This window comes from Centropristis striata, chromosome 8 (genome assembly GCF_030273125.1).
Source record: "Centropristis striata isolate RG_2023a ecotype Rhode Island chromosome 8, C.striata_1.0, whole genome shotgun sequence".
Lineage (NCBI taxonomy): Eukaryota > Metazoa > Chordata > Actinopteri > Perciformes > Serranidae > Centropristis > Centropristis striata.
In genome coordinates this window covers 10813427-10828412 of record NC_081524.1, presented here as the reverse complement: position 1 = coordinate 10828412, position 14986 = coordinate 10813427, and the positions used below count along the sequence as shown (strand labels likewise).

The window sequence follows — 14986 nt, the reverse complement described above, 5'->3', positions numbered from 1 at the left end:
GCAAACAATTAAAGGTATTGACAGATTTATTAATAATTAACTACTATTTACTATTAACATTATGAAGAAAGTGGGCCATGTACAACATTTATTCACAAAAAACATATTTACTTTATAATAAACAAACTGCCAATGACAGTATCATTTTAACTAATATTTAGGAATATTCCAAGGTCCATGTACAGCCTATTTGAATGTATAACATTTCTAGTATGTGGCACCATGGGATTACAACACAGTACTCATCTAACTGCATGTTCTCCCTCAGCTCCAGGAGAAAACAAACTAAAGTGCTAAACACACCGAGCCCTGGCATTCACTCGCACACTCTTCTTCTCTAACATGGACACTTTTAGCTAGAGAACTGCATCTCTTTAGAGTTAGCTATAGGTCCATTTCTCATTGTGTCCTCTGTTGATGCCTCTGTATTGGCTGCAGAGCTGTGTTCCTTCACAGGCTTTTCATTTGCCTCCGCTGTCACGCTCTCATATTTCACCTCACTACTTTGTGAGATCTCCCCATCCCCTCCTCTCTCCATCCTTCCTTCTCTTAAGCTACTAGTGCTGACTTCAATTATGACAATTTCCTCACCATTTCCCAGCTGGAACAAGCCCTCCATGGCTCCTCCACCCTCAGTTACCCTCCCACTTGCACTATTGCAACCTGCCCCTTCTTCCCCCATCATCCCCCCTTCACCTTCGATTAGGGCTATCATCTGCATCCCCTCCTCAGCTTCCTGCTCCATCTTGGTCTCACCCCCAAGTTCAAACACCACCTCCTGCCCATCAAGTGGCACCAAGCTTTGTGTCGGTGTGCAGGAAAGCTGCAGGCTGGTTTCCTGCCCTTGGTTGAAGGTAGCACTGGCTTGACTGCCGTCCTGTGCTTCAGTGTGGAAATGTAGGACGTAAGACTCTCCCTGGCTGCCTTCCTCTCCGGGCTGCCTCTCCCCCTGCTTTTCTCCACCCCATTCATGCAGAAGTGACATCATCCCACCCTTATCTCCCCCCTTTGCCCCATCACCTTGCCCATCTGTCTTGAACTGCAACACAAGTGATTTTCCCTCCTCGCCCATTCCTCCATCCACCGCCTCTCCTGATGCATCCCCAAACTGTAACACATACGACTGCCCACCCTCCTCCATACTCATCCCCTCCTTCGCCCGTCCTTCATTATCAAAACATAACACAAACTGTTTCCCCGCCATGGTATCCTCTGTCCTTATTTGCCCCACTGTAGTATGAGGTTTTCTTTCCAGAGTAGCAGGGACGGGAGTGGAAACGGAAGCCGTGGCCGTGGTAACAGCTGATGGAGGTCCTGAAGTGTCCACTGTGGGGGTTACAGTGGTGGAAGATGAAAGAATTGGGGCAGCAGTGCAAGATGTTGACAGGGGACACTGTGATGTGGATACAGATGATGAGTCTGTGGTGTTAGTGGCAGTCTGTGGGACACTGGTCACATGACAGTTTGTCACTGACAGAGCACCACCTGCAGTCTGACTGACAGGAGCTGCTGCAGATTTCTGAAGAGCCGCTTTGGGTTTGCGTCCCCGTCTGCCCCGAGCAGTCCGTGTGCTTTTCCCTAATATGGGCTTGGACAGGAGGGAGTTGGCTGAGAAAGTGCGTGTTGGTGTGGCAAGAGGAGTGTTTGCATTGTTGTTATTGTTGGTGATTATAAACCTGGTCTGCTGTTGTTGCTGCGATAAGGTTGGAAAGTGTGACATCTGAGTCTGTGTTTGGTTTAGGACGGGCTGGAGTGCCTGGATCGTCTGAAGCATGGGGAGGGTCTGAGGCTCAGGAGCTGGTGGAGGGTTGTTAGTCGTTGGGACGAGAATCAAGCTGGACTGCCCGCCGTTATTGGAGGGGCACTGTAGGAGGAAGAAGTTTTGGGGCTGGGACGGAGGGGGAGGTGGTGGAGGTGGCGGAGGGGCAGGTGGAGGGGCCGACAGCGGAATGAGCTGCAGGCCGCTGGCTGTCTGAATCATAAAGTAGTTCTGGGAGGTGTTGGGGGGGATATTAAGTGCTGGCTGGGACACAATCAGGCTGCCATGATTTCCTGAGGTTTCCAGAGTGATGGGGTTGAGCAGGGTCGTGGTGGTTGTTACTCCTCCAACACTGGCTTTCACAGCCACTCCATCTTTACTTCCACCACCAGCGCAGGGCAGGGGAACACTGCTGCCATGTGTGCGGATGTGCCTCTGCAAGTAGGAGTGCATGACAAACTCCTTTGAGCAGTACGGGCATTTGAAGTCCTTGCTTGAGGAGTGTGTGCGGAGGTGGAGCTGGAGGTTGGAGGAGTGTGTAAAGCTTTTATTGCAGTGTGTGCACTGGAAGGGTCTCTCACCAGAATGGGTGCGTTCATGCTGTTCACAGAGAAATAAAAGAAGAAAGACAGATGAAGAACAGTTGAACTTAGACAGATCTATTCCATACAAAAGCTATAAATCTACTTGGGTTCATAGCTGAGTCTGTAACAGCTGTACCGACCTGTTTGAGGTTTGATGTCTGGGAGAAAGACTTTGAGCAAATTGAGCAGACATGAGGCCGCAGTCCAGAGTGCATCTGACTGTGTCTTCGCAGGCAGCTGGTGTTCTTGAAGGACTTGCCGCACTCTTTACACACATACGGCCTCTCACCTGTGTGCTGCCGCAGATGGTACTGGTAGTGAGAGCTCCATTTGAAAGTGAGAGGGCAGTGAGGGCACTGGAAAGCTCGAACGCCTGTGTGAACCTGGTTGAAGGGAAAGTGGGAAAAAAAATATTATTTTTTTGTAGTTTTAAGTTGTTTTTTATTTTTTTATTTACATGATCTACCACTCTATCATATTTACAGTACAAACATCTCCAAGCATCTGCTGCACAGTTATATGTAAATACAGTTTTTAAAGGGGACATATATTGTGCAAATTTTGAAATTCATATTTTTATTTTTGGTATTTTGGGTTTCTGCCACACGTTTTAATGTTCAAAAAAGGTATTCTTCTCATACTGTCTGTCTGATAATATCTGTATTCACCCTCTGTCTGGAACGCTCGGTTTTAGCTCCCGTCTCTTTAAGCCCCCCTCTTGAAAAAGCCCAGTCTGTTATGATTGGTCAGTGTTTCTGGCTCTCAGTGCCCCTGCACCCTGATTGCACGTGGTAGAAGGTCAGCTCTCAGGTCTTTCTGCCAGAAATGTTGTTAAATTTAGGAAAAATAACTATTTAAGTTTCAGAGAAGATCATGATTCAAGTTATGATAGACCTTCACTTCTCCTGTGTGCACCGTAACGGTATAGTTGTGACATCACAACCTTACAGAAGTCTTGACTGCTAGTTTAAAATCACAGTTTCTGAATAAGGTCTGTGTGCATTTCTCTGTGAATTGACGGGTTTGATACTTTCACAGTATTGATAAAGTAGTTAGACCTGGTTTATAATTAAAAAAAGAAATCTCGCTTTTAATAAAAAAAGGACCTTTAAGTGTCATGCTTTTTCCCCAGTACAGTCTTAATGCAACCGAAGAGTGGCAACCAGAAACAACACAACATGTAAACGATACAATCAACAGTAACAGCTGAGGTGTTGTGTGATAACAGCCACATAGTCACAAAGAAGTTTTACCACAGAGAGTGTTGAAAGGATTTTTTATTGCTTTTTGTATTTGTCTGTTGGAGATTACTTTCCTCTGTAAGGATGTGAACCACGTTAGACAGCTGCAGTCTATGTAAACTAAAGAAAAATCTAATTATACAGTGTCATAAATGATCAAATTTAGCTCCCAAATGAATCTCACATTTGGAAACTAAACTTGTGCATAAATCTTGTGCAACAGAAACGTTTACCCTCTGATGGATCGAAAGCAGAGACGACCTCTTGAAGCTCTTTCCACACTCGGTGCAGCGGTAGGGCCTTTCCCCAGTGTGATCCCTCATGTGGTACTTCAGCCCCGATGAACCTTTGAAGGCTTTTCCACACTCTGAACAGCGGTATGGCCTCTCTGTATCAAAGTGTGTGAAAGAGGGTGTCAAACTAAAAACTTACATAAACTAAAATGTACAAAATATACAGTAAAAAATTAATTATTGTTCTTTGTGTAGCAATCAATATAGTTATTATCAGAGTAAAGAACAACCTTAAGTTTGTTCGTTTTTAGGAAAAACAAGGATAAAGTCAAGTTGTTGTTGCTATAAATGCATTAAACAAGCAATCTGACGTTAGATAAGCTTCACATTAAGATAATTAACAGTGCAGGGGGAAGCATATCATATCATAACACATGAGCATGTTGCGTGACTCATATTTCCTCCATGTTTTGTGTCTGCTCTGCTCTGAAAATGTATTCACCTCCAGCAGGAGTGCTCTTGTTGGCTCCTGTCTTTTTGGGAGCTTTGGTCGGTTTGGCCGGTTGTTCCTCTTGCTCCTCGCTGACGGCGATGATGTTGACGCGGATCTCCCTCTGGCCGTCCTGCTGCTTGTCGGCCTGGCTGGGAGAGGAGGGGAGGGGGAGAGACAGGGAAAGGGAAGGGGGGCACACAATCTCAGCCTCTGCCTCGGCCAGGAGACGTTGCTCAGGCGTGTGGGAGTGTTGGTGGGTGAGGAGTGAGGAGAGAAGGGGGAAGGAGCGGTCACAGGCGGAGCAGCTGAACTGGGAGCGGGACTGTGATGAGAGAGAGTGCATCTGGACAAACAAAAGGAGAGCGAAGGAGGCGAATATTATATTACAATAGATAAATCAAAAGCAATATATTAGTCTCAGTTCTCAATATACAGTGCAGTGCTGAAATTTGCGTATCAGTGTTAGTAGAAGAACAATTCTAACAGTCATTCTCACCAGTGACACATGTCTATTGAGGCCTCCACTGGTCTTGAAGGTCTTATTGCAGTAGCCACATGACAGCCCTGCCCATGTGGTTCTGGCCTCTGGCTGAACGGTCTCAGAGCTCTGAGTCACCTCGGTGAAGCTCTGCAGCAGGTCAAACTGGGCCTGGGTGGTTCCCACATTCTGAGGACAAACCAAAGGAAATATACATATAAATAAAACATATCTTCAGATCAAACTCAAGGATTTTATAGGGTGGGTAGGTACTTTTTGGATCAATTAAATTATATAAACAATGACTGTTTGACTTGACCTTTGAGAGCACGGCCATTCTATTCCATACTACAGTACGAACAGTAAATATACCCGACAATAGGGCTGGAATATTCATTTTGATTTATTTTTTTTCCAATTCTGAAAACGAAATAAGTGAGATTGGACTATTATTGTGTCGTATTCAATTCCACAACAATGTTCTCATTTTGCTTGTTATGAATCCAGAGCACCTGTTACTCAACAGCAGTGCACATTTGCCCGTTTTCACCGTTGTGATTTATTGAGTGCAATATGTTGACTATAGCTTACCAGAATGTCAGATATGTTTAGGAGCCTTCAGTAGGTTGTGGAACTGCAATATAACTACATTTTTATTTATTTATTTTTCTTTTTTATATAGAATATACAAGTTAAGCAATTTCAGTAGTTTCTGGAAGTGTATTAACATTACAACATTGCTGATCTTATTTCTGTTTATGTTAGTTATTTAAAACAATACATACTTCTATAATTTATTTATTTAAAGACATGTCTTTTAAAAAATTAAATCTCTGAATGTTTCCAAGTCAGTGAGAAATAGTGTTCAATAATCTTGTTGAAGCTCCCATTTCCAATTCCACCCACTAACTTCTAACTTTTTTCTCTAACAAAGTGAGAGAGATGTCAATAAGCACCAACAAACACCAGACGTATTAGAAATGCTGAACAAATTTCAGATGTGGGCGATGATTCAGAGGTTTGGATCCAGGCTACATAAAACGCTAACACCTAATTTCTTGTTGAGTTAACTCACTTCACTTTCTTTCTAAAGTAGAAGATCTTGATCTTCTTTTCTCACATATCAGTTTGATCCAATCACTTACTGCACTGCTGCCATCTGTTCCCTCTGTCAGTCCAAGGAGCACCTCTGCCGTGTGTCCATTTTCAGCCACTGTCGTCGTCTCCACTACCTCCTCAAAATCAGCCAGCAGGTGTCCAGCTCCCACCAGCCCATCTCCAACCTCCATCCCAGCCCCAGGCCCCACCTCTGCACCGGACCCGTGTCCCTCTGGAGCCATGTGGATGGCCTGGTGCTCCTCTAGATCTGTCCGTGTGCCAAAGGTGTGGTTGCAGCTGCCACAGCTGTACAGCAGCACACTGGCCCCGGTGTCTGTGCTCAGGTGAACCTCTGTCCCGATAGCTCGAGATGTACACACAGCCTCCCCAGAGGAGGTGAGCGTGAGCTGGGGGAGAAGGCTCGGATTCTGGCCGGAGGATGGGGTTGATAGGAACACTTCTTCCATCCCCACCCCGACTCCATCAGTTCCCTCATGGCTCACAAATCCCACCATGTCCGTCAACATAGACGATGTCACTTCCTCTGTCCCTACCACCACCTCCACTATCTCATTTCCCTTCCTCGGTTCCTCTCCCCTCTTTCCCTCCTTTGCTCCTGCATTGGAGTGCGAGTTTTTATGCAGAGCCAGGTTTGATGAGTGTGTGAAGCTTCGTCCACACTCACCGCAGATGTAGGGCCTCTCGCCTGTATGTATCCTCATGTGCTGCCTCAGGTTGGTGGATTGAGTGAAGGATTTATTACACACTGAGCAGGTGTAAGGCTTGAGACCAAGGTGGACATTCTTGTGTCGCCGTAGACTGCTTGAGTTCTTGAAGGCCTTGGGGCAGGTGTCACAGGGGTAGGGGCACTCTCCCGTATGCTGCCGCAGGTGATACTGGTAATGAGAGCTCCATTTGAAGGTCAGAGGGCAATAGGGGCACAGGAAGGTACGCACTCCAGTGTGGACACTCTGATGGACCTGGAGACAGACGGAGACAGAGATGTAAACTCTCTTTTATCCCCTGAAAAAAATCCATGTTTATAAAGTGATTTGTTTGACATCTCACCTGGAGCAGAGAGGAGCGTTTGAAGGCTTTGCCGCACTCCTGACATTTGTAAGGCTTCTCCCCTGAGTGAGACCTTCAAAATAAAAGGAACTATTTAGGAAAAAAGCACAATAAATTTCACACACTGCACATATATGTCATCACAGGTGTAACACATAATAGGTATGGATTATGGATTTAGTCCACACTAATAGTGTTTGGTTGACCTGGATTTGGACACTTCTGCCTCCCCTCCTATTCACTCCAATACATAAAGCAATAATAATAACTGCAGGACGCTATTATAACATTGTTACATTTAGGGCTGTCCAAAACTAAAGAACTTCTTTGCCAAAACTGATATGATTCTGTCAAATAATGAATTAGTTGATTTCAAGTTTTTCCACAAATCATCTTGCAAAAGCACCACTTCAAATATTTTTGGATTTTTAGTCGTTTGGTATCAAAAATGAGTATATCAAGCCAAAAAATGACCAATTCACTTATAAATATCCTAAAAGGGGGCTGTCTGAGTTAGAGTTATCAGGCTGCATTCACACCAAACAAGGCGATGTGGAAATTAGTGCAGGGCTGTGCGGCGGTGTGGGTGTGTCACCTAAATGGTCCATTTGTGTGAGGTCACGTTATGAATTTTAACCCCGTTATGTAGCACAAGTAGACAATTTTTAGTTCCTGTCAGAGCGTTTTTCTAATCATGACATTTCAACATCACTTGAAGGCTACTTTATTCATTTCATAGCTAAATAATGATTAGAAATGACGGGAGAACTGTGTCTCGTGCTGGAGCTTGTTGCAGGAAACGAGAATCTATGAAGCTGGCTTTTTTCATTTCAGCCCCAGATTTGGTGTGAATGAAGCCTAAGAGAGTTTCATTACGGGTACCGTTGGTGGTAGAGCAGAGCAGAGGAGCCCTTGAAGGCCTTGGGGCAGAGGTTGCAGCGGTATGGTCTCTCATTGTTGTGGCTCCGCTGGTGGTGGGTCAGCCTGGAAGACCACCTGAAGCTCTTCCCACAGTCCATACACTGGAAGGGATGGTCCGACTGCTCGGGCTGCTGAGGTGGACCTGACACAGACGACGTCACCATGTCCAGAACCACCTCTTCCCCACCCTCTACTACTCCTTTGTCTCCCTCCACCAGCTCCCCTCGGTCCCTGTCGTCCTCGCCATCCTCTCCCGTCCCAAGAAGTGACGGGAAAGGAGAGAGGGAGGCGGTGGACTGGGGTGGTAAGAGTTCTGATTGGACCACTAAGGCCACTGAGTTAGCCATCACCAGAGCAAGCTGGTAGAAGATGAGGGTGTTCCTTGGCAGCAGGCGTGGATCAGTTTTGGTGCAGTATCATGGTTTTTCTTTCACCTTTCCTTTGTTCATGGTTTCTTCTGTGTCTTTCATAAATTATTTCCCTGTCAACCACTGGAAACACCAGCTGTCATCCTAAGGAGACAGCTCAGGACAGGTCTGACATAAAGAGAAATGGAAATAAATACAGTATTATAACTTGGTAACTCCTGGTGAGAATGTCCCCTTTAAATTCCACCCCCTCCCTCCTGTCTGTGAAGCTAGTCCCCCTCCCTGCTGTCTTTCCTCTGGCAGTCAGTCTGTTTCTGTCTGTCCCCGCAGTGCGGTGCTTACTAGCCATACACACACGCACACGCACACACACACACATACACACACAGAGGCTACAGCTAGCTCACACATGAAGCTACTTTATAAGTGTATCCTAATGTAACCAAGCCGACAGACAACACGCAGAGAAAATATCAGTTTTCACAGTGTCAACAAAAACAGCCACTAGCCTTAATTTAAAGCTAATCTAGCCCCGGTCAAAGCGCCGTTAAACTGCTCGATAGGGATGTGCATGAATACAGGCTGAAGCACTACTCACCGCGCACCTTTAACTCATTTTAAAGCTATATTGTTGATATTATGAAAAGGAACTGGGTACCGCAGTGCTAATCCACACAACCTTAACAATAAACACAGCGCAAACTAACAGCAGTTCTCCACCCGATGCCGCCTCCTAAGAACAGCGACGACGATTGGCTGTTTGCTTCACTAGATGCGCTTCTTCCATTGGCTAACGGCTGCAACAGACAGATTGACGTTCTAAAAACTCGTTTAAAAATATCTATAACCTCCAAATTTGACCAAAATCACCTACCAGTGAAGTGTCTGAACTCTATTATCGTAAAAAATATTTCTAAAGCTTTTATCATAATGCATTTGTATATTTTATTTTCTGACTCTGACGCATGGACTTCTGGGTAACGTAGTGTCTGTGTGAGTCTGACCTCACTCCCATCTGTGGCAGTTTGTGGGCCATAGAGCTGCAAATGTCAATTGATTAGTTGTCGAGTATTACATTCATTTATTAAATTAAAGTCAAAATTATCTAATTTCAGTTTCTTAAATGTAAATATTTTCTGGTTTCCTTACTTATCTACGAAAACAAACTCACTGTGTGGACAGAAGAAGGCATCTGAGGACACTGATGGCCGATGACATTTTCTGATATTTTATACAACCCAAATTCCAAGAAAAGCTGTGTGTGAATGAAATTGTTTATAGAGTGTATATTCACAAGAAACAACAGCTTTTTATTTTTGAGTTTAAACACTAAATATCTTGTCTTTCAATTGAATATATGTATAAAAAGAAAACAAAACACATTGTGTTTCATTTATGCTATCGACAACATCCTGGGTTTTTTTTGGAATCAGGGTTGTAGACCAAACAACTGATCAATTAATAAAAAAATAATTTATATTTTATAATTTATATAATTTATTTCTAATTCTATGTATTAAACAGATTGATCAGGTTAATGGACAATGACAATAATCACTGCATCCCTAAAAGATATAGTCAAATCCATTGTGCACATTCTTTAGTATTTATTTCACCAAGGCACATATTTCACATTGAGGCCAATCAGTGTGTGGAAGAGGCATCTTGATGTTACAACAATAATTTAAACATGATGATATGATAATAATAGTAAATAAGAATAAAAACTGTATAAAAGTACAAAAAGATTGGAGGCTTGCTCCACTGCAGCACAAAATAAATAGTTCCACCAAGTTACTTAAATAAATAGTCAATACTGTAACAAATACTAGAATAGGAATGAACAAAAATTATAGTGATAAAGTTGGTAAAGTAATCTACATTATATTGTAGAAAACGACATAATACACAAATGCACTGTATACAACAATTTACATTCTTGTACACTTATGTACAGCTGTACAGAACAAAGTGTCACAATACATAGTATTTTAAGGCTTTGGGTGTTTAACTAACAAAAACAAACTTTTCTATCCCAAAGCACAGATTCAAAATCAGCCATCTCACTCATCCAAGAGGCTAATCCTAACAAGTTTGTGCAAAGAATCTAATCAGGTCCATCAGTGCTCAGCAACAGGGCACATTCATACAACTTTACCACAACGTTAAATATGCCTCCTCAAGCAGAATGCGAGAAACAGGCAACAACAATAGAGACTCTGCCTTAAAGAAAGTATTCACTTCTCTTTGGCTGCCATTTTTGACATTTTCAGGTAAATGCAATTTATTTCAATTGATAAGTTAAGCCGTGGCACTTTTAAGAAGATAACATCTTCTAAAATGTTTACTTTAAGGGCACTGTAAGTGAGAGATAGTGAAAATCTTGGCTGTCCCATATGTATGCTACATCTACTGGAAGAGTTATTGGCTAAAGAAATACACAAATGTAAAGTAGATTAAGTTAAACAAAAGTCAGGAAGTGCTACTGTGTTTTTCTTGAGGATCAGTGAGACACAAGACAAAAAGAAAGATTACAGAGACGTGGGCAAGAAAAAATTCACGTTAATAAAGAAATAAAGAAGAGCGTGACACATTACAACTTCAAATAAATAAAATTAAATAAATTACGAACAGTCAATAAATAAATAAATACATAAATAACATGGTCATGAACAAGGCCTTTAGGAGAGAGTTTGGGGAACATGATCGTTAAACTGGCAGTTTGCTTTAACGGGGATCTTGATGGTTGTAACTGGCTGCAGTATAGCTCATCCTTACAGGCTCTGATGGAAACACATTCTTCAACACACATGTCATCGGTTGATGTTTGGGCCTCGTAAAGGATGCTGTTGACTACAGTGCACACGGACATGGTCCTAATTCCCCTTTGGCTGAGGCGGGACTCCATGTGTCCTCACTGGCTCTGCGGCCATGTGGTCGAGAGGGAAAGAACGAACGGATCGTCATTGTACTACAGTGACTTTGGTCTTGAGACTGATGAATGCTCTATACGCCCAGTCACAGAAGAGCTTAAAGTGTTGGAGGAGCTCATGGCTGGACTGCAGGACGTCAAACTGATAGGTGAGGTGAGGGGGGAGGGAGGGGGTGGCCTGAGTCAACCTCGGCGCTTCAACTCTCAGCATCTGCAGGGGAGAAGATAAGTGGATGAGAAAAACAATTCATTTATCACATTTATACGTGTTAATGTTAGGAAATGACAGAGCTTCCTGCTAAAACCTACAAGGATGAATACAAAATTAAACGTTGAAGACAACTGTGAATCAAAATAGGAATCTTTATTTGCCATTTGTCGATCAGCCCAGAGATTTAACTGCACTTGGCAGCACCAATTATCTTACTTTAACTGACTTATTGTGCTTCCCATTGATCAAGACTATACTTGTAGACTATACTTAGAGTGTATGGGATGTATTTCTCTTGAATTGCTTGAGTGTATAACATCATAAAGTATGATTTATGTAAATAAAAATTACCACTAACAGTTTATTTTACATAATTGATGCTCTGGTGCTTGTTATCTATGGAATGACTCAACGCGTCTTGTCCGGAGTGCAGAGTATTTCATGAATTGCTCTAAAATCTTTTATTATTATTATTATTATTATTTGGGAATGTGTTTTTATTAATACATTTTTTAATCTTTGCCTTTATCTGCATTGACATTCTAACGAAAAATTACTAAATTAGGGAGGGAAAGTCACTAAGATTTTGCACTGTATTGGTAGGTTTCTGTACACCTAATGTTCCTTCTCATAAAATAAATATATTGGACAAAAACAGGGGAAACTCAGCTCTTTACCTGACGGTGCAGCAAACTGATGAGATTTTTCATTTCCCTGATCATCTCAGCCAGCTTGGGCAGTGCCGGGTGGTGGTGCTTCTTTGAGACCTTGTTGAGCCACTCAAAGTGGTGCTCATACAGCTTCAGGTCAGCATGCAGCTGAGAGAGTGTGGGCTTCAGCTGGAAAGAAAACACAGACATACTTAGAGACTTAGCATGGGTGTGGCAAGATGTAACTGTGTGGAGAGAGACAGACAAGCCCCTCTCCCTTCAGGAGCATGCACACACACACACACACACACACACACACACACACACACACAGAAGGAGCCACACACAAATACATTATCAGAGCATTACCTCAAGATTGTTGAGGTCATTGGCTGATCTGTTGCTCATTTCTGGCAGGGACCTGAACCTGTGGGGCTCCACGTCTGAGTCAAACGCATGCTCCCTCTGAAAGAGAAAACAAGACACAGAGCAGCCCATTAGTAATTTGCATCAGCGCAATTTTACTCATCCTGAGACAAGTCACGGCAACATGAGGAAAGTATTAGTGTAGCACCTCGATTGGATGACTGTTTTCTGTGCTTAGAGACAGTAGCTCTCACTGAGGGGAGTGTGGTTGATCGGGTCAGTGTGAGTTCACCCACATTCTGCCTCCCCAAATGTCAACAATAAGAGCAAATGACCTGAACCCACAGGATGTTTTCTACAGGGAGCGAGGATAACAACATATGCAGTGACTAAGAAAGCTCCAAGTGGGACAGACAACACAGGGCTGTAGGGAAACTCCAGGGTCACAGCTATAAAAAGAGGGAATGACGCAGTCCCGCTGCCCAGCGAGAGTTGTGTTGTAAACTACGGCCAGACAGCAGGTGTAGTGCTCATCGTGGCCACCAGAGGGGGATAAACAACCTGACTGCAGGTTCATGGCCTCATAAAAGCAGCTGTGCTCTTTGGTTGTACAATTTAGTGTTAAACATGTACGCCTCATTCAGTAATGAATGGGGATAAATGGAGATGACTGATGTGGCATGCGTCATTTCCAATCAGCAGAGGACCATAACAACATTAGGATGATGAATGCCAAGAAATGTTTTGTGTAAACAGGTTGTGTGTGCTTAATGCTTCCTTAACCTGTTATGCAGTGTTTTCCTCGCCCTGCTGTTTGCCTCCAGTTGTTTGTGTTTGTGTTTTCGGTGATGAATGTGCTGCATTGTCTCGCATCTCTCTCTATCAGCCTTTCGTAAGAGCTCACTTATGTTTGTGCTCTGATGTTTTGTCTCTGTTGCTTTTGTCCCCTTCCATCCCTCGCTTCCCTACCCTCTCTCCTCTTCCCCCCTCCCCTCTCTCTTTCTGTCTCATACCAGGTGCACCAGCACATGCAACATCTCGTGCACATGTGCATGCTTGCACACACATACACCGCTGGCTTGTCATCTAGTTGGCTCTCTGATCTCTTCATCTCTTGTGGTTTTCGCTCCATCTTTCTCAGCCTTTAATTCTCCCTCTTATCCTCCTTCTGTTGCTCTCTCCATCACAGATCATGACCTCACCCGACAGAACTTAGCATCCAACCTTTTTCTTCCTGAATGCAAATACTGGAATGTGATAAATCTTTTTTGATTTTTATCAAGTCACTTTGCTGTGGCGACCGAAAGCAAAACACTAAACACCGCACCTACACAACCCCGACTATTTACAGAACCCTCAATGCACACACACAGCGCCACAAAAATGCATACACACAAAATGCATGCACACATTTGCACCCATAGGCTACTGTATGCATGCAAACACACAAAGACGGTTGCGTCGGAAAACTTATATAGACCTATGTGTGTACACACACACACACACACACACACACACACACACACACACACATTTCACTCCCTTTAAAGCATCAGTTTCATTGCTTTTTTGCAGGGACTTTCCATGCAGTCCCGTTCTATTTATCTTTCCTAACTTTGTCCTCTCTTTGGTGGAATCCCACACAATAAGGAAAAAAATCAAAAATAAATCTTCCATGTTACTGAACCCTGTCTAATGCTTGTCCCCATCACCCTTTGATAATGCTAGTGTGTTTCACATCTGGACCCCAGGTTACAGACTACTGCTACACAATGGCCTGTAACAATGTTTTAAAGCAACAAACTCACACACACATATAGAACAGACACACACACACTCACACACACACACACACACACACACACATACACACACACTTTCTGAACACTATCTACCGGCCAAGACTAGAGAGAGTATGTGGCTATTTTTGATTTTATCCTCTGAACAAAAGAGTTCAAAGATTTGCATAATGCAAAAATAGACTCAAGATCAGTCATGTGTAACCAGAGATCCGCAGATATGATCCTGCTTTCTGTTCACCTGTTAAAACACAGTGTTGATACACAATCACCAGCTGGAGCCAAACTTGGCCGAGGTTCTCAAATCTGATTTTCCTACCCACTTGACTGTCAACAAAATAAGATTTGAGCCAGCGTTGTCAGTACGGTACACATTTCATAACAGAAAAAAAACCTCTTCCAACTCCATCCTCCACAGTCTAGCCGCAGAACATAAACATGTTTCTATGTAAACAGGCGAGTGATATACTTTGCTGTCATGTCACAGACGGTATGCTGAACAGCTTTAGTTGGATGCAGGTACAGTGTTGATATGTAGTCTTAAATTATCTTGATGGGAGAACTGGTTCCTAGAACTTTATGTTTGGTTTCTCTATCCCCTTCACCACATCGTGAATCATTCCAGAACATCACCATAAATGTGTGTTTATTCTCCTTAATTCAATAAAATATTAATGTCATTTCACTGCACTGGATAAAAGTGTTAGCCTGGTCTCCAATCTTCCTGCTGCCGGATCCAGTCAGGTGACCAGGCAGACCAGGAGGTTGCTGAGTCAGACCTCCCC

General features: G+C 43.3%; 2 protein-coding genes across 2 annotated transcripts in view; both read right to left on the bottom strand.

Annotated features, from left to right (window-relative positions):
• Positions 1-8: 8 nt before the first annotated feature.
• On the bottom strand, positions 9-8979 carry znf628 (zinc finger protein 628). The gene is made up of 9 exons (XM_059340266.1): positions 8842-8979; positions 7837-8411; positions 6955-7027; positions 5934-6866; positions 4807-4977; positions 4320-4653; positions 3818-3972; positions 2484-2726; positions 9-2359 (listed from the first exon to the last, which is right to left on the bottom strand). The coding sequence occupies exons 2-9, from the start codon at positions 8220-8222 to the stop codon at positions 353-355; spliced, it is 4302 nt and encodes a 1433-aa protein (XP_059196249.1). The 5' UTR covers positions 8223-8411; positions 8842-8979; the 3' UTR covers positions 9-352.
• Positions 8980-11206: 2227 nt separating this feature from the next.
• Positions 11207-14986, bottom strand: part of il11a (interleukin 11a) — a 5057-nt gene continuing 1277 nt past the window's right edge. Inside the window, exons 3-5 of the mRNA XM_059339869.1 lie at positions 12406-12501; positions 12064-12225; positions 11207-11386 (exon numbers count right to left, since the gene is read on the bottom strand). Coding sequence (XP_059195852.1) covers positions 11207-11386; positions 12064-12225; positions 12406-12501 — 438 coding nt within the window. The remainder of the gene's footprint in view (positions 11387-12063; positions 12226-12405; positions 12502-14986) is intronic.

Coding starts and splice junctions, on each gene's coding strand:
- znf628 (XM_059340266.1), bottom strand. CDS start 8,222: ATGGCTAACTCAGTGGCCTTAGTGGTCCAATCAGAACTCTTACCACCC. Junction 4,654..4,806: donor TCAATAGACATGTGTCACTG/GTGAGAATGACT, acceptor TTGTTTGTCCAG/ATGCACTCTCTCTCATCACA. Junction 2,727..3,817: donor TGCTTTCGATCCATCAGAGG/GTAAACGTTTCT, acceptor CCCTTCAACCAG/GTTCACACAGGCGTTCGAGC.